The 23,596-nt window shown below is 45.9% G+C and overlaps 1 protein-coding gene across 2 annotated transcripts in view; it reads left to right on the top strand.

Annotated features, from left to right (window-relative positions):
* LOC146338276 (gamma-aminobutyric acid receptor subunit beta-4) overlaps positions 1 to 12,736 on the top strand; it is a 99,651-nt gene extending 86,915 nt beyond the window's left edge. Inside the window, exons 7-9 of one of the 2 annotated variants that reach the window (XM_084813291.1) lie at positions 3,481 to 3,633; positions 4,664 to 4,908; positions 12,347 to 12,736. In XM_084813291.1, coding sequence (XP_084669417.1) covers positions 3,481 to 3,633; positions 4,664 to 4,908; positions 12,347 to 12,736 — 788 coding nt within the window. Of the gene's footprint in view, positions 1 to 3,480; positions 3,634 to 4,663; positions 4,921 to 12,346 lie in introns of both variants that reach the window. The other variant, XM_084813292.1, reaches the window with a different exon arrangement.
* The last annotated feature ends 10,860 nt before the right edge of the window (positions 12,737 to 23,596 follow it).

Below are 23,596 nucleotides of genomic sequence, written 5' to 3'. Positions count from 1 at the left end.
GATTGTTAACAGGGACTGGCCTGCGAGCTCATATTACACCAGTACTTTTCCAGCTGCACTGGCTACCAGTCCATTTCCGGGCCTGATTCAAAGTGCTGGTGTTAACATTCAAAGCCCTTAACGGCTTGGGGCCAGGTTACCTGAAGGATCGCCTCCTCCCATATGTGCCTGCCCAGACCTTAAGATCATTGTTAGTGGCCCTTCTCCGTGAGCCCCTGCCAAAGGAAGTGAGGCAGGTGGCTACTAGGAGGAGGGCTTTTTCTGCTGTGGCACCCCGGCTCTGGAATGAGCTCCCTAGTGAGGTTCACCTGGCACCTACATTGTATTCCTTTCGGCCCCAGGTGAAGACCTTTTTATTTTCCCAGGCATGTTAGCATTTTAGCTTTCTAAATTTTTAGCTTTGCTGTTTTAAATCTGTATTTTAAACTCCTGCACTGCTGCTAGGTTTTATTGTGGTTGTATTGTTATATTGTGGTTTTAATGTTCTATATATTTTAAATTGTTTTATTGTGTGCTGTTTGGTTTTAATTTTTGTGAACCACCCAGAGAGCTTCAGCTATTGGGAGGTATAGCAATGAAATAAATAAATAAATAAATAAATGCTCCCACCTATCTTGGACTCCTTTTCTCGTTAGAATCGCTTGCCATGGGACCTTACTGATCATTGTTCCGAGTTTATTAAAATCAGCTTTCCTAAAATCCAGGGTACGCGTTTGGCTACACTAGGCTTTTGCTTCCTTTAGAACCATGAACTCAAGTACAACGTGGTCACTTTCCCCCAGCGTTCCTGTAACTGCAACTTTACTCACTAAGTCATCTCTGTTTGTTAGCATCAAGTCAAGGATAGCCGATCCTCTAGTTCCTTCCTCTACTTCCTGTAGGAGGAAGTTATCCGCCACACAAGTCAGGAATTTCTTGGAGGGGCCATGTTTTGCAGAATTTCTCTCCCAGCAAATATCGGGGAAATTGAAGTCTCCCATTACTACTACATCATGCTTCCTTGAAACATTGGTTATTTGCTTTTCAAAAGTTTCATCCTCATCTTCTCCTGGATTGGGTGGCCGGTAGTAGACTCCGACCACCAGGTTCCTTTTATTCTTTGCTCCATTTATTTCAACCCAGATGCTCTCGATGGGGCTACCAAGCTCATCCTCCTGTATTTCTGTGCAGAGGTATGTATTTTTCATATATAGTGCAACCCCACCTCCCTTACTGTTCCTCCTGTTCTTTTTGAACAAGTTATATCCTTCAATTGCTGTATTCCAGTCATGAGATTCATCTCACCAAGTCTCAGTTACACCTATCAAGTCATAATTTCCCTCCTGTGTTAAGAGTTCAAGTTCGTTCTGTTTGTTTCGCATACGCTGGGCATTAGTATATAGACATCGAAGACCATGTGCTTCATAGTCTGGCTTCCTTCCTACATGTTTGTGAAGACTATTATTGGGTGCTATTAGAGCTGTTCTCTCCATTGAGGTGCATGAGCCTTCGTCCATTGTTACCCCAACTTTACATCTCCCTTCCCCGTAGGATTCAGTTTAAAGCCCTCCTGATGAAGTTCTTCATGCTGTGGCCAAACACATTCTTCCCAGACTTTGTGAGGTGCAGCCCATCCCTTGCCAACAGCCCATCTTCCAGGAAGTATAGCCCGTGGTCCCAGCATCCAAATCTCTCAAGCCGGCACCACCTTCGTAGCCAGTCATTCACCCGGAGTATATTTCGTTCCCTTTCTATCACTCTCCTAACTACTGGAAGGATGGATGAGAAAACTATCTGGGCCCCAAAGTTCTGGAGTTTCCTTCCCAAAGCTTCAAAGTCTGACATGACCTCTTCGTAGCTCCGCTTGGCGGTATCATTTGTTCCCACATGGATGAGAAGAAAGGGATACCTGTCAGTGGGCTTAATGAGTGCAGGCAATCTTTCAGTCACATTTCTAATCTGTCCTCCCAGGAGACAACATACCTGGCAAGTCCACGGTTCTTTGCAACATAGTTGGGTCTCGATCCCACGCAGCAAGGAGTCTCCCACTACTACTAATCTTCTCTTCTTCTTGTTGTAGGCCTGGGTTTCATCGCCTCTGCATGACTGGCCTTCAGCCCCTTGCTCACTCTCATGTAGGTTCCCCTGTGATTCTTCCTCTGCAGGCTGTCCTCCAGTCTCATCCGCAAGTACTTGCAATCGGTTCCACAGCTTCACTGCTCCCACTGGTGCAGAGTGGTGTCTAGTTCTTCTCCTAACTGTCACCCTTTTCCAAGGAGTATCCTCTACTCCATTTTTCCTCACCTCAGCATTTCCCACTTCTGCTCAGCTTGCTGCTGCTCTTCAAGCTTCTGTTCTTCACTTTGCTGCTGTAGTTCCACCATTCTGTCCAAGTACCTTTCATGTTCTTTTATTACCTGGAGGATTGACAGTCACTGCTCCAGTCCTCTTACTTTTTCTTCCAGCAGCGTGATCAACTTGCACTTGTTGCAGGTGTAGGCCATGTTGTTCTCAGGCAAGAAAACAAACATTGCACGCACTTTGCAGATCACCACCACTGGAGAGTCTTGTCCTTCCATTGCCTCTTTTCCCTTTTTGTGTCTAGCTTTCTGATTGTTCTAGACTAGACTGTGCCTGCTCCTCTACTCAGTAGAGGTTAAAAGCAGAGTCCCACTGTATGTGTTAGAAGAAAAATAATTTTTTTAAAAAAATGTTAGGGGCCTCCCCCTTGACCTCCCCTGCTGAACTCCCCTGGCCAACACCTGTTTGCTCCATCTGTTCGCTCGCTCTGGTTACTCGCTCTCTGGGAGCTTCCTTGCTTCTGTAGTCCCTGGACCAGCTGGAGCAGCTTGCTCTGCTCTGCTCTGCTCTGCTCAGCTGGGAGGCGGGAATCAGACTGAAGCTTCCCGCCCAGTCAGCTGCTGGGAGTACTCAGGCCACACCCCTCCAATTCAGTTGGAGCTCTCAGAAGCACCTGGTGAGCTCACAGCCAATCAGAAGGATAAAAGGGCAGCCCCCTGGGCTTTCTGCAGCCCACTTACTTCTTTGCCTCTGTCTCCTTTGTCTCCTTTGTCTCTTCAACCACTGCAACTCCGCTGGCCAACTCCTGTTTGCTCCCCCTGTTTGCTCGCTGTGGTTGCTCGCTCTCTGGGAGCTTGCTTGCTTCTGTAGTCCCTGGACCAGCTGGAGCAGCTTGCTCTGCTGTGCTCTGCTCAGCTGGGAGGCAGGAAAATTAACAAACTTTAAATTGGAATTGTTGCTATTCCTTAATAATTTGGTGGAAAATGCATCTATTTGGAAAAAGTGTTGCATTTGTTCAGATGAGTAACACATGTTCACCATGGTGGATTGTGGGAGGGTTGGGGGGTCCCTTTAATGCTGAGGCAGCAGCTATTGGGTCTTGTGTGGTCAAAAGCTAAAACTAGAGATTCCCAGAGAGAATAATCTGGAAATCTCCCTTTTCCTAAACATATTGTTGTTTTATTATCATCTAATTGACAGGCTCCTACCTTCGATTATCCCTCAGTTTCCGGATCAAAAGAAACATTGGTTACTTCATCCTGCAGACTTACATGCCTTCTATACTCATCACCATCCTCTCCTGGGTCTCTTTCTGGATCAACTATGATGCCTCTGCAGCCCGAGTTGCACTAGGTATGTCTTTTGCCCACCAGCTACCTCAAAGACACGAGAATAGGAAGGTTGGGGCAGCAGAAGTGTGTCCCTTGTGGGTGTTTTAATTAGGCGAGCAAAGAGAAAGAACTTACTGCTCTCTGAAACGGCATTCATGTGTGCTTTTTGCACAAAGTGCCTTGAACATCTCCTGTCACTCGTTCCAGTTAGACTGAGGATGGCTGCATCCAGAGTTGAGCAATGAAGGAAGTGTGTGTATGTGCGTGAAGACAAAAGCAAGACTAGCAGCAAGTGAGAGTGCTTTATAAACAAGAAGGCAGCAGCAAAAAGGCCACTGCTTTTCAATGCTGAAAGTTTCAGATTTGAAGGTCACCATTTCAGAGAAAGGGTATTGTAAAAGAGCAACATGCCCAGCAACTGGATTAAGTCCATGTTAACGGGATGCAAATATTGTTAAGTATGTGCGATTATACATGCAAGTTAGCCTAATTATACTCCCCGCATCTCGCAGTGCGGCGTGGATGTGGCCTTCAGTGCAGAAGGCAGGGAGCCGCCCTGCATGGAGTCAGACCACTGGGCTTCCTGGCTCCCCACTGTCTACGCTGACTGACAGCAGTGGCCCTCCGGGGTCTTAGACAGACAAGGGTATTTCCCAGCCCTACCTGGAGATACTGCTGGGGATTAAACCTGGGACTTTCTGCATGCAAAGCAGGCAGTCTACCTGCCTGTCTCCTATTTTCTAGCTGTCCACCCTGATAAAAGTGAAATTTCACCTTGAGCATGAAGAAACTCAATGCCCAAGTCAAGTACATAAGTTGACCCATTTTATATTCAGCAGTTTATTTTGCAGTGTTGATTCTTGGTTTCTTTAGAATTAGACTGAGGCTTAGGGATGAAGACTTCTCCAAGGACTACCAGTGACTGTGATGGTTGAGCTGGAATTCCACTCTCATGGTGATCATTACTCTTTTTGCCTGGCAGTCAGCTCTGTAGAGCAACAACAAGTGCACAACACTTGTGGAGTAACCATGCATGCATTCTGTCTATGTAGGGGTCACCACGGTGCTCACCATGACCACCATCAACACCCACCTGCGGGAGACCCTCCCCAAGATCCCCTACGTCAAAGCCATCGATGTATATCTCATGGGCTGCTTTGTTTTCGTGTTCCTGGCACTCCTGGAATATGCATTCGTCAACTACATTTTCTTTGGCCGTGGCCCCCGGCAGCAGAAGAAACAGAGTGAGCGCATCAACAAGGCAAATAATGAGAGGCACCGATACGAGGAGAAGAGGGTGAGAGAGCAGGTTTGTCACCCTCCTCGTTGCAGATTAGCAGTGAAACCACCTGGTTCATACTAATGCATGTCATGAAGTTCCAAGGTAGTTTTAAAGTATATATGTTAAAAGTAATTTGGGGAGGCTGCAATTTTGAGTGGAGAAGCAGTGGGAGCGGCTTAGAATTTCTCTGCTAGATATTTTCCTGCTCAAAATCCATCCCCAGCCACTTCTACAGATGGATGCTTACAAATGCTTCTCACATGCTCTGAGGACAACTCCAGCATCCCTGCCTAATTCCCAAGCAAGCCCTGTCTGGTTGCACAAAAGAGCCCCTCTGCAGCAGAGGTCTCAGTAAGGCTCTCACTTTTATTTTCCAAATGATGTAGGAGCAGCTGTGGCTTGCCCATGCTACAGAGTGCCTGTGGCCGACCTGGGATTAGTGGTGGCTCGCAGCGCACACTTCCGCTTCCCATGCTTTGCCCAGAGTCTGAGTCCTTCACATTTATGTGTAAACTTCCCACTTTTAAAACCAGTGTCTCCCTGCCATGGAAAGATGTGTGCCACTAATAGTGGTTCTGAGACTCATGTTTGATGAGCTGAGCCCCATGCCACTGAGATCCAGGGCCCTCAGGAATTCTTAATTTCCAGACCCCTAATCTGTGTTGCCTTCTTGAACGATCTTGGTTGAGTGGAAGATGTGATGGATTCATAGTTGTGTATTAGAATAGAGAGGCCAATAGCTTTCCTATCATGACCAAATTATACAGTGGGGTGGGAAATGTTGACCAAAAAAAAGGCACCCTCTTTTATTTGAAGTACTTTTATTTGTACAGTTTCAGTGTGGGTTTCCATTCCAGTTTTGCTCTTACTTGTGAGTGGGATCAAGCTATACAGACCCAAACCACTCCCTATTCATTATGGGAAGTGGGAGGGGAGTGAGAGTGGGCTTTACCTCCCCATCCACCTGGTGCACCTGTCCCTTCTCTGGCATCACTGGGCATGTACACACTGGTGTAATATTCCAATAGGACTGATGTGTATAAAGTCCAACGTGAGTAGGCCCATTTCACTTATCAGTTTTCCAAAACTTGGAATCAATGACGCAGTTAGATCCTATATGCGTTGGAGGCCCTGTTTTCATGTTACATCCTCTGTGGCATCAGAGGTGAGGCAGATGCACCTGATAAGGTACATTTTGCCTCCCCACTATCTATAGGAGAGTGGTGGGGCCTGTACAGGTTGATCCATCACTATCATTATTATTTCAGTATTATTTTACCAATTTTAAAAAGTCTGTCTAATGGCGTTTGAAGGTTGTACACTTCAGAAGTGGCATATAAACACTCAAAACAAACAAACAAACAAAAATAATCTTGCACTAATTTTTAAAATAGAATTTTAAGAAATAAAAACAGTTGCCTTGGAACCCTCCCCAATTTCAATGTGAATTTTATTTTGCAGTTAAAGTCTGGTGTAAGTTTTAAAAAAAGATAATTCGAGGAATAACACAGCTGCAGATGCTGGTATTTTTGCCAAATTAGTTTATGGTGCTTTATCTTTTATTACAGTCAGTTGCATTAATCTGTTTCTGCCCTTAAGCTTAATGTAACTTTTGATCAAGCAACTGAGCCAGAGAATGTTTGAAACATTAGTTTCAACTTCACTGAATATTTGTATTGGCACCAGATTTTTGCTATATGCTTAATAAATGCTGCTGGGACCTGGGGTGCTTTCATATGAGGGTTTTATTGTCCAATTACCCTGCCTTATTCACAGAATTTTAGGGTGAGTCCAGATGATATTGTGATCCACTAGTTTTTCCACTGCTGCATCCATCTTTTTTTGTAACTGCAAAAAATCTGGTAAGGAGGGACAGACCAGAACAGCAGTACCATTTTTCAGAAGGTGTGAACAGGAAAGTGCACGAGTGAAGCACAGTGGGAAAAGTTGTCCTTGGGGAAGGTGGATGACCTTTGGGGATGCCCCTCCTTTCTCTGCGGCTGGCATTTCCAGCTGCAGAGCTGTTTTGTATCCTGCAGATCAAGTCCTTCCCCCTCCCCAAGGCTTCTCCAGTCTTACAAAGCAGGAGAGGTCCCACTGAACACAGAGGTGCCCCCTTCTACACAGGGCTCTAGGAGGAATCTGCAACAGGATCAAGTGAATTTGGATTTCTATGGATCTGACCCATAGATTCTGCAGTGGACCAGTTTTTCCTGAATTGCAGGGATTCTGCAGACTAGTGGACTTTTTCTTTTTTTTACTTTCTAGAATTTTATACAAATTTAGTCATAGAAAAATATGTAAATTTAAAAAAAAAAAACCACTGGCTGAAATGGGCATTTTCCCCATGGGCTAAAGCATGAAAATGCACATTGGGGTGATTTCTGCATTGGGGGGGATTTGTGCATTTTCACAAGTGTGAATTTCCACAAAGGTGAATTTGTGCAAATATGAATTTGCCTAAATTTTGGAAAACGGAAAAAATCCAAGTCAATCCATGAGCAGACGATGGAACGAAAGGCACCTGACAATCCATGAAACGCAGACAGGACAGATTTTATAGAATCTGTACATCCTTACTTCTAAGTAAACTTGTGAAGGATTTAGCTGTAAGGTTGCCATCCTAAGGTTAAGCTGTAAGGTTGCCACTGGCCCTCAATATTTATTTATTAAATTTAAATGTTGCTGTGTTGGAATGAAATTATGAAAAAGCTGCCTTGTTTTTTAAAGGAGGCAAACTGATATGCTGTTTGTCAATTTCAACTGCTGCCTTCCTTTGAAATTGACTAGAAAAATCTAGCCATTGCATTCTAGTGACCCCACTTGAATTTGTTTTTTCTGAGGAAAATCCATGTAACCTCAGATGAGAGTTCTCCTTTAATTCAAGATCTCATTCTGTGTATACGAGATTTCATGCATGTGTAATATCACACTGCATCTTGGGAGCTGTAGCTTGGAATCACGTAATTTATCATGACGTCATGCATCACCATGTTATATACCCCTCCCTGTTTCCTTGTGGCATTTCTAAGAAAGTAATGTTTACTTGCCATCGCTGATTGGTATATGGAGGGGAGAGATATAGATCAGCATATGAAGGTTTACGTATATTACTTATGTGGCTGTTTCTTCAAACATGATTGCTTTGTGGAAAGTGTTCAAATGCCAACCTTTGCCTAAAGGGTTTAAGTGCCATCATCACATTTCCTCCTGAAAGAAAAGGATTACGCCAACCAACTCAACACGTGCATAGAAATGCCATAGTTTAGATGCAGACTGCACATGCTCTGAAACCCACAATCTGTTCTGAAATTAAAAACAAATTCATAAGACCCCAATCTGTGAATGGGTCACAGATGTTTATACACGGTTCCCCTCCTACCCCCCTCCTTTACCTCTCATGTACCTGGTAGCCCATCCACTGTGCCCTCCTGTCTTGTGGTGCTACTATTTAATGCCAGGCCAGTCCGCAATAAAACCGCACTTATCCACAACCTAATTGTGGATGAGAAGGCCAATCTAGTGTGTATTACTGAGACCTGGGTGGGTGAGCTGGGTGGGTTGACCTGACTCAGCTCTGTCCACCTGGGCACTCAGTGCAGCACCAACATAGGTTGGAGGGCTGGTGGGGGCAGGGAGTCGCCTTGGTTCATAGAACCTCCATCCCTATCACCAGGAAACCACTCCTCCTTTGAGTAGGCCTTGAGGGGCTGCACCTGGTGTTGAGCCATAGAGACAGATTGGTACCACCCACCCCTCTGCCCAACAGCCTCCTTGTCCAAGGTGGTGGAGGTGGTCTCAAGTGTGATGTTGGAGGAAACCAACGGTGGTTCTTGGTGACTTCAATTTCCATGCTGAGGCTGTCTCTGGAGCTCCAGCTTGGGACTTCATGGCCTCCATGACAACCATGGGGCTGTCTCAGTTTGTCATCAGCCCAACACATGAAACAGGGCACACCCTTGATTTGGTTTTTGCTCCAAGCTGAGAGATGAGTAATCTGAAAATGAGGGGGGGAGGGTCCAAGTAACCTCATTGTCATGGTCAGAACATTTCCTGGTGAGATTTGAACTCATGATGTTACTTCCCTCCTGCAGGGGTGGGGACCCATTCAGATGTTCTGCCCCAGGAGACTGATGGAATCTGATGGATTTCTGAATACTCTTGGGGACTTTCCAGTGAAGAAAGGTGGTGATCTGGAAAGCTGGAAACAAAGCCCTATGAAGAGAGACTGAAAGAACTGGGCATGTTTAGCCTTGAGAAGAGAAGACTGAGGGGAGATATGATAGTACTCTTCAAGTACTTGAAAGGTTGTCACAGACAGGAAGGCCAGGATTGCTTCTTGATCATCCCAGAGTGCAGAACACGGAATAATGGGCTCAAGTTACAGGAAGCCAGATTCCGGCTGAACATCAGGAAAAACGTCCTGACTGTCAGAGCAATACGACAATGGAACCAATTACCTAGGGAGGTGGTGGGCTCTCCCACACTGGAGGCATTCAAGACGAGGCTGGACAGCCATCTGTCAGGGATGCTCTGACTTGGGTTCCTGTACTGAGCAGGGGGTTGGACTCGATGCCCTTGTAGGCCCCTTCCAACCCTACTATTCTATGATCCTATGATCTAGCTGAGGCCCTAGCCTCACTGTAGTACAGTGAGATGTGGAGGGCCATCGACTAGATTGCTCCCGAGTGCCCCCTCCGGGGCTGTGGTGCCCATTCTGCTCCCTGGTATACTGGGGAGCTATGGGCAATGAACAGGCTGCATGTTGCTAGAGTGCAAATGATGCAAGTCTCGAAGCAAAGATAACTGAGCACACTCCAGAGCACATAATTGTGCCTATTGTGTGGCAGTGCAGGCAGCAAAGAAAGCTTACTTTGCTGCCTCCATTGTGTCCTCAAGTAGCCATCCAGCAGAGCTCTTTGGGGTGGTCCGGGGGCTGTTAACACTCTCCCCAGTGAATGGGCACTGGTGCCCTCAAGGACCCACTGTGACCTTTTTGCATCACACTTTGAGGACAAAATCGCTTGTTTCTGCAGCAAATTTGATGCTGTTGGTAGCACAGTTCCAGTCGAGGTGTCTGATGCCACCAGCTGCCCAATTTTGTGGGACAGTTTCATGTGTTGTGGCCTGATGATGTAGACAAAGTACTTGCAGCAATGCGACTGACCATGTGCCCTCTCAATCCTTGCCCCTACTGGCTAATAAAAGCTAGCCAAGGGGGTTTGACTGGGTGGGTCCAGGGTGTGGTGAATCATGCTTCCCTTTGGGAAGGAATGGTCCCTGCTGTCCTTAAGGGGGCAGTAGTGCAACTGCTCCTGAAGAAGCCCACTCTGGACCCAATGGTATGAGACAACTACTGTCCAGTTGCAAATACCCCTTTCTTAGGGAAGGTTCTGGAGAGGGTGGTGGTGGAACAACTGCAGGCACTCTTGGAGGATACTGATTATCTAGACCCATTTCAATCTGGGTTTCATCCTGGTTATGGGACTGAATCAGCTTTGGTTGACCTTTATCGAGAAAGGGACAGAGGGAGTGCAGCCCTGTTAATTCTGCTCAATCTCTCATTGGCTTTTGATACCATCGCGTGGGATCCTCCTGGATCGACCCTGTGGGATGGGTATCGGAGGCACTGTGTTACAGTGGTTCTGCTCCTACCTGCAGGGCCAATTTCAGAAAGTAACATTGGGTGACAGTTCCTCAGCCCCTTGGCAATTGAGCTATGGGGTTCTGCAGGGTACCGTCTTGTCCCCAATATTATTTAACAGCTATATGAAGCTGCTGGGAGCAGTCCTTAGGGGATTTGGAGCCAGGTACCATCAATATGCTGATGACACACAGCTCTATCTCCCTTTGACATCTGAAGCAGGAGAGGCTGTGCAAGTTGTGGTCTGGACCAGTGCCTGAACTCAGTAATGGGCTGGATGAGGGCCAATAAACTGAATCCTGGCAAGATGGAAGCCTTGTGGGTGAGTGGTTCCCAAGCCCTGGAGACAGGCTCATTGCCTGTTCTGGGTGAGGTTGCACTCCCAAAGATCAGGTCTGTAGTTTGGGGGTACTCCTAGATCCACCAGCTTTGGCTGATTCGCCAACTATGGCCTCTGCTGGACAGGGATCGCTTGGCCACAGTGATACAGGCACTAGTAACCTCAGGGCTGGATTACTGCAATGCACTCTATGTGGGGCTGCCCTTAAGGCTGCTCTGGATGCTGAAGATAGCGCAGAACACAGCAGCTTGACACTTGTCAGGAGCTGCCCCTTTGCTGAGGGAACTGCACTGGCTGTCTATTCACTACTGGGCCAGGTGTAAGGTTTTACTACTACTGTACAAACCTCTAAACCAGGATACCTGAGAGAGCACCTTCTCCCTTACCAACCTGCCCGGTCACTGAGGTCATCGGAGGGTATGTTCCTGGTGGTTCCACTTCGACCTATGGCCTGACTGGAGTCCACAAGGAGAAGAGCCTTCAGTGTGGCAGCCCCCTTTCTTTGGAATTCCCTGCCCCTGGAGGTCAGGCAGGCACCAACGCTGTGCTGTTTCTAGTGCCTCCTGAAAGCAGTACTGTTCCAGGAGGCATTCCTTAATTGAACAGTCATGGTTTGTATTGCTTGCCTGTTTTTTAAAATAGCATAATTTTAATCTGATGTTTTTATCCTTTTACTGTTTTATCTCTTGTGTTCACCACTCCGAAATCTGTTCTAGATAAGGAGCGGTATACAAATATTGTAAATAAATACATACATACATTAATCTAAGCTCCCTACAGAGGTCAGCATTATGAATGCATGAGTTTTGACCAACAAGCTGACTAATTACAACACTTGGCAGCTTCACTAAAAAAATCAAGTTGGCAAGTTTCCTAACTCAGTTTTGAAACTGACCATAAGGATCAGGATTTACAGCCTCATTGTAACCATGTTTACTTGGAAGTAAGGCTGCAACACACTTTCCCTGTGCTGCAGGCTCTCTTTTTGGGGGTGGAAATGAAACACACACATGAAAACAGGGTGCTAAATGGTGCTGAGAAGCACCCACTTCAAACTTTTGGGAGGAAGGGGATAGAGATTATGAGAGGTCAAGAAAGGGTGGGGACATTAGTGCCCACTCAGATATGTCACACCCATTGGCCACATCCAAAAAGCACTAGACCCCCTGGAATGTGGACAGTCCATGGGAACTCTGCTTTTAGCTCACAGTGGAAGAGCAATGATTGGCAGCGCTAGACCCCCTCCATTTGGGAGCCCCCTGGCCAAGAGCTATCAGTGTCCCTTTCTCAGCCTATGGAGCTGCTGAGCAACTTCCTCCAAGTAATCTTGTTAACAGCCCATGAGCAGGGGCTGCCCAGATAAATAAATTATTTATTAAAACAAAGAAGCCAACTGCAATGTTTGATCAGACACCACTCATTGGACAGGTAAAATGTTCATGCTGTGCAATGCTTGCTACGCTTTCCAGGTTGACCCATATGGGAACATCCTTCTCAGCACTCTGGAAATGAACAATGAGCTGCTGGCTGCGGACATGATGAGCACGATAGGGGATTCGCGAAACTCTGTCATGTCCTTCGAAGGATCGGGAATCCAGTTCCGCAAGCAACTAGCCTCCCGAGATGGCTTCGGGCACCACCCAGCTCTGGACCGCCATGTCCCACTGGCCCATCACGCCGCCGCCACCGCTGCCGCCCGCAACCGTGCGAACTGCCGCCTCCGCCGGCGCTCTTCAAAGCTGAAGCTCAAGATTCCGGACCTGGCAGATGTCAGCACCATTGACAAGTGGTCGCGGATCATTTTCCCCATCACCTTTGGATTCTTCAACCTGGTTTACTGGCTGTACTATGTAAATTGATGCCTGCCAGCCACGGAAGAAATAGAAAAGACACTCAAACTATGAAAATGCCGCCGCCACCACCCGAGTGCTGCAGTCTTTGGGGTCTGGGTTTTTCTCTCAATTGTGACAAATTCTCAGTTCTCACCCCACCCCAACCTTCGGTTTACATTTCTCCTAAACGTCTCTCCTCTTTTCAGCACATGATGTACACACAGACCATGTGTGGTGGTAACATGGGTTTGTGGAGACGGGAGGTGTTGGCTTCCAGGGATAAGGAGGGGCACCATCTTGTTTTCTTTCTTTCATTTGTTCTTTCTTTTTCTGGTAGTTTCTGGCTTGAAGTACTTTACCACTGGTGTGGGGGTGGACTTGTTTTCTTTTGAAAAAACACGCATTGTTGCAGCTGACTCAGTAATGAGGATGGAGCTGCATCAGTGAACCTTGGGACATGCTGGCAAGCGCACGACCCTTTGCTCCATTTTCTCAGAGATGTCTCACTTCCTTGTTCTTGGGGTCATTTTTATCCCTTTCTTATTTTCTCTCCCCCTCTCATGTTTATTCCTTTGAAAGATGGAACTGCATTCTCACACTGCATGCACTTCCTTTGTTCTATCTCTCTTTCTGCCTCATACATATACAGTTATCTGTCTAAAACTAATGAAATCTTTATTTTGCAGTGATTTGGGCAGAAATGGGGAAATACTTGTAGAAGGGGGAGCAGCTGAGAGGGTGGTGCCCAGGTCAGAGTGACCGGCATGTTTGCAAGCTGCCTTTTCTAGCCTTCAGAGCTTGGGAACTGTTTGGTTGTTTTTGTTTTTGTTCTCTAGTGGGAATGTGTGGGAATGTGTACAAGCACATTACCTTTGGTGGTGGTGGTGGGGAGGGATTTGTAATGTCTGTTCTAGCAAGAGGATATCTGTGAGGGGTAACTGGGGACAGTGGGGTGTGGGGGGTCCTGTGTGCATGTATTGTGGTGAATCTCAAGAATGTAGGGGAGCATCCCACTCTCAGGTAGGTTCAGGCAGCTAAGTGCAGCAGATCAGGATGGGAATGGCCAAGGTGACGCATGCTGTTTCCATCACAAATTGGAGAGATGGGACCAGGCTGTGGAGATTTCTCTACTGCGGCAGGAGAAGAGAACTGCAGCTGAGATTTGGAATGGGAGCACTCTTCACCTCATCCTCTTTCTGTGAGCCAAAGCAGGCAAAGTGGGCTCTGTAGGCAATGAAGCCTATAGGTGATCCTGCAGGGCATCCTCTCCCAAACACATTTCTGCAGCAAGAGGAGGACTGAGGGCCTTCTGGTGCCCTGATGGTCCTTCATGTGGACCATGGCTTCTCACCTTGGATAAAGATGGATAGCAGACATGCCCAAAGGCACCTCCCCTCATTCCCTGGGATGATTATGCAGGACTCAATATCTTAGAAGCATGTTGGAAGCCTCAGTGGTCAGTGGAAAGGCAGAGGTGCTGTCACTGAGCTTTGCAGTGCTTGTGCGAGCTCACAGTCCTAGAGCAAGTCATCAGTAACTTCATTAAGTGTTTTGGAACAGCTGGCCTAAAATGTCTCTTGTCACTACATGCACCAAATGCCACATGAAAACCAAAAGCAGAACTGCATGAGGCACATCCCAAACGCACTCTTCATTTAACACACATTTTCCCTGTTGTATCTTCAGCATCTCCCTTTGCCCCACTGTATCCTGGGTGCCAAAAGACTAGCACATCTCAAAAGCCAACGGATAGTTAGCCTTATCAGATAACAGATGCAAATGACATGCACAGCATAATTTATGGGTAATGATACTTTGGAAACAAAAGAATAGCATTTATTTTTAATTGTCTTCATCCCCAACTCTTACACTGGGTTACAATATTTTAGAAGATCCTCCAGCTTGATTTGTACTACTCTACCTTCACCAGGGGAGAGGGATTGCTTTCCATCTCTTTGAGAATACCTGTGCACAGACAGCTTTCTTTTCTCAGCCAAACATTTTGCTGGTCAGCTCCACCCGTGGGATGTATTCAACAATTGGAAGAAGGGGCACTGTCAGCTGATGGAGCTGCAGCCCTTTGCTGTGGTGTGCATGGATGTCTGAGAGGGTGTTTGAGGCCATGCAAAGTTGTATGATTCTGGCTGGAGATCTCTCCACTTTTCCTTCACAAAGTAGTTATCAAATATATGAACACATGCATACATGTCACATTCTCTACTAACAGATCCTATAAAGGTTTACTATTACAAAATCCATCTCTGATCAAGTCATACTGCCCCCCCCCATCTCTTTTGCTCTCTCGCTCATGCAAACACACACACATACACAGACACTGTGCAACCTTTGAGGAGTTTCAGCTCCACCTTTGGCTGTACTAGATAAGATGTTTCCGTTTCATTGACACTGTACCTGTTGCAAGCCAGGAATCCTTGTGCTTTAGAACAAGAAAAGAAAAGCCAGTGGTGGAGCAACTGTGGCAAACTTCTTGTCACTGCCTGGACAACAGGCTCCAGCTACACCATCTTAGCTGCCCCTCCCAACTCATGCTCTCTCCGAGTCTGTCACCATAGTTAATGTATTTTCACTGACTGCACACTCCAGTTAGTGCCACCTGTGCCCAAACCAGCCCCATCCCTATTCAGAACTTCAGTCAAGGTCTCACTTGGCTATCATCTTGGCAGAAGTAGCTCAGCCAGGGCTCCCTTCATCTCCTGTCAAGAGCTTGAACCGGCAACCCATCTTTGTGCCTCAGTTCTCTGTCACCTGGAGTCTTGTGCCAAGCTAGCAGGGGGGCTTGCTCTACTTTCTTCTTGGCCACTCTTGATATTTTAGTCAGTTTTTCTAGACATTATTGCCTTCTTATCCAGGCCTCCTTAATCCATGCAACAAGTTTGTTTCGCTCCTAGATGTGCTGTTTTGTGATGTTAGAGCAGCAGCAAGTGAAAAAACAGGGCATCTGCTCAAGTAATTGGAAGGGCAGGGATGGTTCTTGGGTCACTCCACAGGGCTGCTCTCTGTTTCGAGCACAGGCTGGGCCTTCTGTCTCTGAGTGAGAGCCTGGAGGGGCTCCCTGGAGGGGACCTTGTCCAGCTCTATGGTTTGGTCATCCTGGCCTGATAGAAGGCCTGATATGAAGGTTTACAGCAATCACAACTCTTTTTCCTGAGCGGGGAGTGGGAGAGGAGGAGAAGGGAATGTCAGAAATCTCAGGACAGTGCAATCGTCATGTGTGCTTCATTTTCTTCTGCTGGCACAAAATAGGGCCACCACTCAGGGACTTTTATGAACTGGAGATACCATTCTATCAATCCCTCCACCCCTCCACTCCTTTCTCATGGGGGGTGGGGAAAGTAGATAAACTAGCATGTGAATCAAATGCTAGGGGAGAGTGGGAAAATGCAGCTGTGTGTGAAGGCAATATTATGCTTTTGGAGGCAAAGCTTCATCCATAAAATTGCCTGTTGGTTATATAGGAAAAGTTCACCATAAATGAAGCAAACTGGACTCTATGGTGATTTCATGGACAGGTGGTCTCTGTGCACAGAAGCAACCTCCATCTTGGAGCTCAATGGGGAGAAGGCTGAGCATTCCCTCCATGGACAGTGACACAGTTCAGGAACTTCCCAGAAGCTGAGCAAGTGGAGGCAAGGGTTGAGGTTCTGTGAGAAGCCTGGCAAAGGAAGTGAGAGAGAGTGGCAATCAGTTACAGAGAAACATAAGGAAGAAATAAAGCCAGTAGTTTGTGGTGTCTTGTAGTCAGTGGCATGTCAAGGAATGCTTGCAATGGGATGGAGCTGGTTTCTTGGGCTGCAAGGGAGGGAAAGCAGTCTGGTATGACATTCTTAAAGGGTCGGACGGGTAGTTCAGGAAGGGAGGATAACATGCATCCTGGCTGACAGCAGGAGCCAAAGTAGATGGTCTGACTCTGCAGCAGCCCACGTCACCCGGACCAATAGCTAAGCAGGTGGGGCTGGTCTCGGGGGGGCAGAGAGCATCTTCAGCAGACCTGAGAGGCAGGGAGTCGATTTGTGAGAGTAATGAAAGAGAGGGGAGGGACCATCGCTCAGTGGCAGAGCCCCTGCTCTGCATGCAAAAGGCCGCAGCTTCAATCCCTGGCCACATCTCCAGGAAGGCTTGGAAAAACTCTTCTCTGCCTGAAAACCTAGAGAGGCACTGCTGGCAGTCGGTTCAGACAATGCTGCACTAGAGGGCCCAGGGCCCGACTCGGGATGTGCTCCTGTGGGGCTCAAGCTGGAGAGGAGGGTGGGGAAAGGTGGAGTTGGTTGGAGGGGGCTGTATATCACCTGCCCTTGGGTTCTGTTTTCAGTTATGGTTTATTTTATGACATTTTGATGTAAACCAAGTAAGTGTGGTTATTAAGGAGAAAGGTGGAATGAACAGCTGACAAGGTGAAATGTCAATTTTTTAAAAAGAGTTCCACCAGAAAACACTTCTGAAAAATGAACTTAAGTGGTGGGTGGAGATATGTGCAATGCCCCCATCCCTTCTCATGGTGACCTATGTGACTGGATTGGTTGGGTAAAGAGGCACACCACCTCTTACCAGTAGCTTGATTTGGTCTGCAGTGGTCCCGTTCTCTCCCCTCCTTACCACACCATACAATATGAAAAAGTGTGGGACTGGCAAGTCTGAGAAGGAAAAGAACAGCTGTAACTTCGCAGGGCAGCTGCTCTTCAGGGCACACCAACGCCCAGTCTTGCCAGTCTTCACCTAGTGGAGGTGAACGTATGACACGGGGAGAATGTGGAGGCTCCCAGACATAGCGTTTCTTCTCTGCCCTCAGAGGAGCGAGTGTCTTCGGCCATTTCTCCACAACTTGAGACAACACAAGGGTTGAGTCAGCACCCTGTGGTAGAGGAGCTGTGATTATGTTCCCAATTGCAGAGCAATCTAAAATACCAATATATGTGACTAGTCCTGTATTAGAATCGGGCAAAGACTATCACCAAAGAGACTTGAAGGGCTAGTTGGAACGCAAGACTCTCCCTGCTGTGATGTCACAACGCTGATATGCCCAAACCAAGCCTCCTTTTGCTCGCAGGGAAATCCTGAGTGAGGAATGAGCCATGAGGTGCCTATAGCAGTCCTCCTCAGAGTACAGCACACATCCTCTCGCTGTCTTTCAGCCCAAGAGCACTTCCACTGCACCCCTTGTGCAGCTCTGTCAGCTGTGTCAACTCTTCTGTCAAAACCAGCATTGTGCAGTGTGTTAGTTGTTGTTCTGTGTGTGGTGAACATGACAGGCCCAGAACGCAATCTGTGGCGGCGTTGTCAATGCCACCGCTCATCACGCTGCACTCCAGGACATCTCGGCATTCTCCCCCTCTCTGGTCCAGCACTTGTTTGGTGTGTTTTCCATCCATGCACGCTAATTCCATCCATAATAGCCAGACATTTGAAGAGATGATGAATATGTGCGGTGCACCTGTGAACTGCTCCCTCCTCCAATAATCAAGACGCAACGTGCCCCAAATAAGTACTCACTAAGTAGGCGGAACCTTGCATTGGGGTGGTGAGGAGATCAAGTTTAGCTTCTGCTGAAAAGATCATTAGCAGACAACACTAGCAAGGTGTTGGACGTGAATGGTTGCATAGCTGCAATAGCAGAGATAATTAAAATTTAAAAAGAACTTTCTGATAATGATGGACAAGGGACATGGAAAGAAATTCTCTCCAAACCTCAAACAGGAAAGCTTTGACCTCTTCAATGACATATAAATGTTCCTGTTTGAAAACCCAGAAGTAATGCCATTATCAGGCACAAAGGAAATCAGGTAATGTGTGTGAAAATCAATATTAGATTATAAGGACACCCCCCCCCCCAACACACACACAGGTTTTTCATGCACTCAAAATTGCACTTTCCTGCTCAACAGTTATGGCATTTTTCATGTATGAAAATGTTAAAATCAAATACTAGTATTTTAAAAAGAAAACAACTGGAAATATTTGACAATCTCAAGAGTTCAAAGAAAGTTCATTAATAGAAATCTGAAATTCCCCTCCACCTAATAGAAAAGCTTTATACATGGACAAAACGCTATTCCCTTTGCCCTGTTTTGTACTCCAATGCTCATTTGCTTCCTTTCAAGAACACAAAAAGAATAAAGATTGGGGAAGGAGGCAGGAAGCTCATCTAACCACTTCTGAAATGTGATAGAGGCTGCTTGCCTCCCACACGACCCTCTAACAACAAGACACTTCTGATTTAGGGTTACAAAAATATGAGCGAGATGCCGTTCCTTCAAACCAACCACTAATGGTGGCCCAGTTGGTTAGACCGGGGTTGAACCGTGTAGCTGGGATCTTTAGGAATTCAGCAGGCATTCATGGGCTGGAGGGTGATCATAATGTGAATCAGGTGGGGTGAGGGATGAACAATGTCCTCCTGAGGAGAGGATGATTCCCTGCCTTTGGAGGAAGCTGTGTTAGGGTTATGGACCCCTCCCTTTCTTTCCATTATGTCTGTCTTTGTGATATGGCATACCAGATATGCACGTCTATTATCACTGGTGGCCACTGGGTCATATTTGGGGCAGATCCAGGGTGCCTTGGTCTATGGAGGGTATTATTATCTGCAAAGCATCTGGTGACTCTTTTGCCACATGGTTGCCAGTGACCTGTTTTACTGAGCTGGCTGTGGGAGGGGCAGAATGTCATTGTGACTATAGGAACAAATTGCAGGTTGAAATGGTGTGAGATTCAGGGCAAAATATTTTCGATGTGTAAGAGACACAAGTGAAATTATTGGAAAGTTGTGCTAGACAAGCAGACTCTGCCTCCAGCTTGGCCATTTGTTGGATAGATACTTGTCCCACACCAGCCTGCAAATGTGCCACAATATCAGCAGCTTCACTTGTGTCCCATTAGCGCTGCCATGTTGCTGGTGTGCTACCACACACTGCATGTTAGCTGGAACAGCGAGGGAGTGAATTGAAGAACAGAGAGCAGCATTATTAGGCCAGACCCAAGGGGAGGGGGAGGGCAGAAAAGTGGCAGGAGGGAAAAGACCCTGGGCGAGGAGAAGGACTGTGATTCAGAGCCAAGCCTCAGGCTGAACACTCCACTGGCTATGCCTCACAGTGGGAGGAACGGCCTCTGCCCCTGCTCATGCCAGGCCTCCAAAAAGGCCTAGAACCCTTGGAAGGCCTGGGGAATGGCACAGCATTCCATTCCAAATGTTTGCCTGCCTGATGATCCTCTTCCATCCTGTCTTAAAAGCTCTCATGCCAGCCCAGGGTCAAGCAAGATGGTGCAAACTAAACATACAGCCTAAATGCCACACAGCTTGTGATAATGACAGGATAGATGTTTGTGTAAATTGCAGATTCTACTTTGTGTTTTACAATAATGATGGGAATGAACTTCTGAGTGAATCCACCATGGTTTTATCATGAGATTCCAGGCAAAAGCCACTGAAGAAGGCCTTTGTCATGCTAGACACAAACAATGAGATATCAGAGACAGTATTTTTGAGGATGGTTTTGCCTGGATCCCTTTTGCAATTTATGATCCTCATGAAGGACACACAGGAAAACAGAGATCCGGCACCTTTAATAGTTAGGAAAAGGAAGGGAGTTTGATGGGTGCAGCCTTGTCATGCAGGGGTGAGGAAAGAAAGCTATCCCTCTGATTTTAGAGTTCCTCTTAGTCTTTGCAAGATGCCATCCCAAAGCTCATTTACATGTGGATTTCCTACGTCAATATGCTTTGCACAGAATCAGCATGTCCAGCCCTTTCAGGACTGAGTGGAAGCAGGAAAAAACAAATCAGCCCTTTTGCTGCTGGACCCATGTCAGTGATGTGTTTTACAAGAGAGGCAGGCAACGGAATCTGAATGTGTGTCATCTTTTATGTGTCATTTTTATGGGCCAAGCATAAGCTTCTGCGGTACACAGAATGTGACATTCTACAGAATGAATAGGTCTGTGGAAGTTGAAGTCTTGTCAACTCTTACAAATATCTATTACCATCTCTAGATTTTAATTGCTTATGCTCTTGAGTCCAGCATGGAAACAGCAGCCTATCCCAATCAAGACTGTAAGTAAATCAAGATGGGGAGATGACTGCAGGAAAGGTTTCAGCAAGTTGAGGCCTCACTTCTTAGCAGACTATAAACTCAGGGTATTTCCAGGGCCATAGCAAAAAGATGTTAGATGTCCTGATGGTGTTGATATCTTGTGTGTGGGTAACATCAGTTGCTTCTTGGTAGATCATGGCATTGTATTTATCATTTCATCATGAATCAGGCAAGTTCTGGCCAGATGAGTTTTAAACATCCCATATGATGAGTATTTAGTAAAAAGGGCAACTGCTTTGCATGGCAAGCAACACCTCAGTTAGCTGGAAGGGTGAGCTGTGAGGCACAACTGAATGTCGTTATGTGAATGGGCAGAGAAGCTGCTTCTTGAGTGAGGGGAGAATCTGGCCTTTTTCAGAAGCTGACTTAGATGTACCTGCCTCTTCTGGTGTCTAACAAAGAGGCAACATCACTTTACCGGGGAAACGTGAAATTAAATAAAACAAGGGAAAGGCCAGGGAAGCCCATGGAATTGTCACATAAGCATATGTTGCAGAATGAACTGCTATGAATCATCTTTAACCTTCTCTGAGTGGCTACTTTGCATCCTGTACAGTGTGTCCCCCCCCAAAAAAAAAGGGAAAAGGGGGGGGGAGAAAAAAAAGGAAAAACACCAGTTTTTATGAACTTTCTTTGATTTGCATTTTTCTGCATGAAATAAGTCCTTGACCTTTGTCTCTCTTTTTTTTTCCATGAAAGCAGATTCTGCTTTAAAAGTGTACAAACCAGAAAAGGAAATAATGTTTCTAGCAAAGTGATTTAGATGTAGATTTTTTGTATAAAAAGGCAAGAAAAAAACAAAAGAAAAAAAAACCCGAAGAAATAAAATAAAATAACCTAAAGAGCCATCTTTGTCTACTCTACAGGTGTGAAAATGTGATTGGTGAGCAAACACTTCCTGTTCCCAAGCAGCCACTTCCTGCGACTGGACAGCCATCAAGAACCCACATTCTACAGAAGGGAAGCAGCTGTGACAGGAAGTGCCGATTCACCAATCACTTAATATGTGTCCTTTCAAAAACTGTCTCCTTTAATATATGTGTTGGCTTTTCTTTTTAGTAATCCTGTTACTTCAACAGTGACAGTTTTTGGAAGATGACAATGAACTAATGTTTAAAAAACAAACTTGAAAATAGTTTACAGTTTTGTATAAGACATGATCAATATTATCAAAATGTTTTTTTTAAAAAAAGATCATAACAGTGCCAAACAAATGTAATGTGTGTGCATTCATGTTTTTCTTTTTTGAAAAAGTGTTCAAACACACACACACACACACACACACACTTCCTTTTTTAAAAGCAAATGGCGATGTACATGAACTAAAATGTATTTTAAAATTGTTAAAAATCAATTGGTCAGAAATCTTTCTTGTTTTTTTTCTAACCCAAAAGAGAAATTACACTTTCAAAATACAGCCTTGAAAGAAGACATGTTCTTTTCTTTCCACTGTCAATTTGAATGTGGGATGTTTTCCTCTGTTTTTTATACTACATTTATATTTGGGGGCCTGTGTACAAACAGACACATTTGAAAGAGAACCCTGCAAAGCACTCACCATCAGCCAATGGGCCCTCAAGGCACGGTAGGCGTACATGAAAACTGTCCAAGTGTGGGAATGTACGACAGACTGGTGTGGTGTTCTTGGTGGTGGTGGTGGTGGTGGTGGTGGTGGTGGGTAGCCTCCAATTTGGAGTGAGCATGAGGGGAGCAGATCTTATTCTGGCAACTTTTCATAGTGCTTGGAAGGACCCTGGACCAGGAGGCCCCTGTCAATGTGGACGGGCCACATGGCTGCTCAAGTATAACGAGTTGTTGTTGTTATTATATATTTACTGATATTCCGCCTTTTCCCAATACTGGGACTCAAGGCAGCTTTACAACATTAAAAACTTGTACAGTTAAAACATAGAAATATACAAAAGTTAAACATATAAATACATCATCAATAATATTAAAATTGTATTATGTTCACGAAGTGAACATGCCTGGCAAGAGGGCAATGCTGAGCCTGCACGCCAGGCACTGGGGTCCATGAGCAGCAGCAACCAGGCTTTCTGGCTCCACACACAGGTCAATCAAAGCTACTCACACAATACGATTTGCACTATCTGCCACAGTAAATATTGATGTTCAAATGTGCAGCAATGAGGGCTAGAAGCTTAACATGAATTTGTGTATGTGTGCTCCATATTACAAAAGATCAATAAATACCATATTCACCGAGGTCCCATTTACACATGGTGCTGTTCTTAATGCTTACAGCTGACCTCCAACAAGCATTAAAACAAAATAAAAACTAAAAACACAGAATAAAACCAAGATAAAACCAGCAGCAAAGAATAATACTATTACAACACTATAAAACCAAATAAATCCAACAGCAGAACAGAGTACCAAAAGCACTAATAACAGTTATTAAAATCCCTGGGAGAATAAAAAGGTTTCTCACCTGGTGCTGGAAAGACCATAATCTAGGTGCCAGGGGAGCCTGTCTGGGGAGAAAACTCCACAAACTTGGGGCCACCACTGAAAAGTCCATCTCTCTTGTAGCCACCTGCCCTGCCTCATTTGGTGGTGGCACCTGAAGAAGCACCTCTGAAGATGATCTTAATATCCAGGTAGATAAATATCAAAGGAGATGGTCCTTCAGGTAGCCTGACCCCAAGCTCTTTAGAGTTTTAAAGGTAAGTAAAGCTAACACTGGATGCTACCCATTGTGTGCAGCTGACCCTCTCTTTATTACTTACTCAGAACTAATCACCACCAAGCCCCCTGATCTG

This window comes from Heloderma suspectum, chromosome 9, assembly GCF_057233095.1.
Source record: "Heloderma suspectum isolate Gila_16-S chromosome 9, 16-S_ref, whole genome shotgun sequence".
Taxonomy (NCBI): Eukaryota; Metazoa; Chordata; class Lepidosauria; order Squamata; family Helodermatidae; genus Heloderma; species Heloderma suspectum.
Note: the sequence above shows the minus strand (reverse complement) of the source record. Positions and strands in the feature narration are given on the sequence as shown.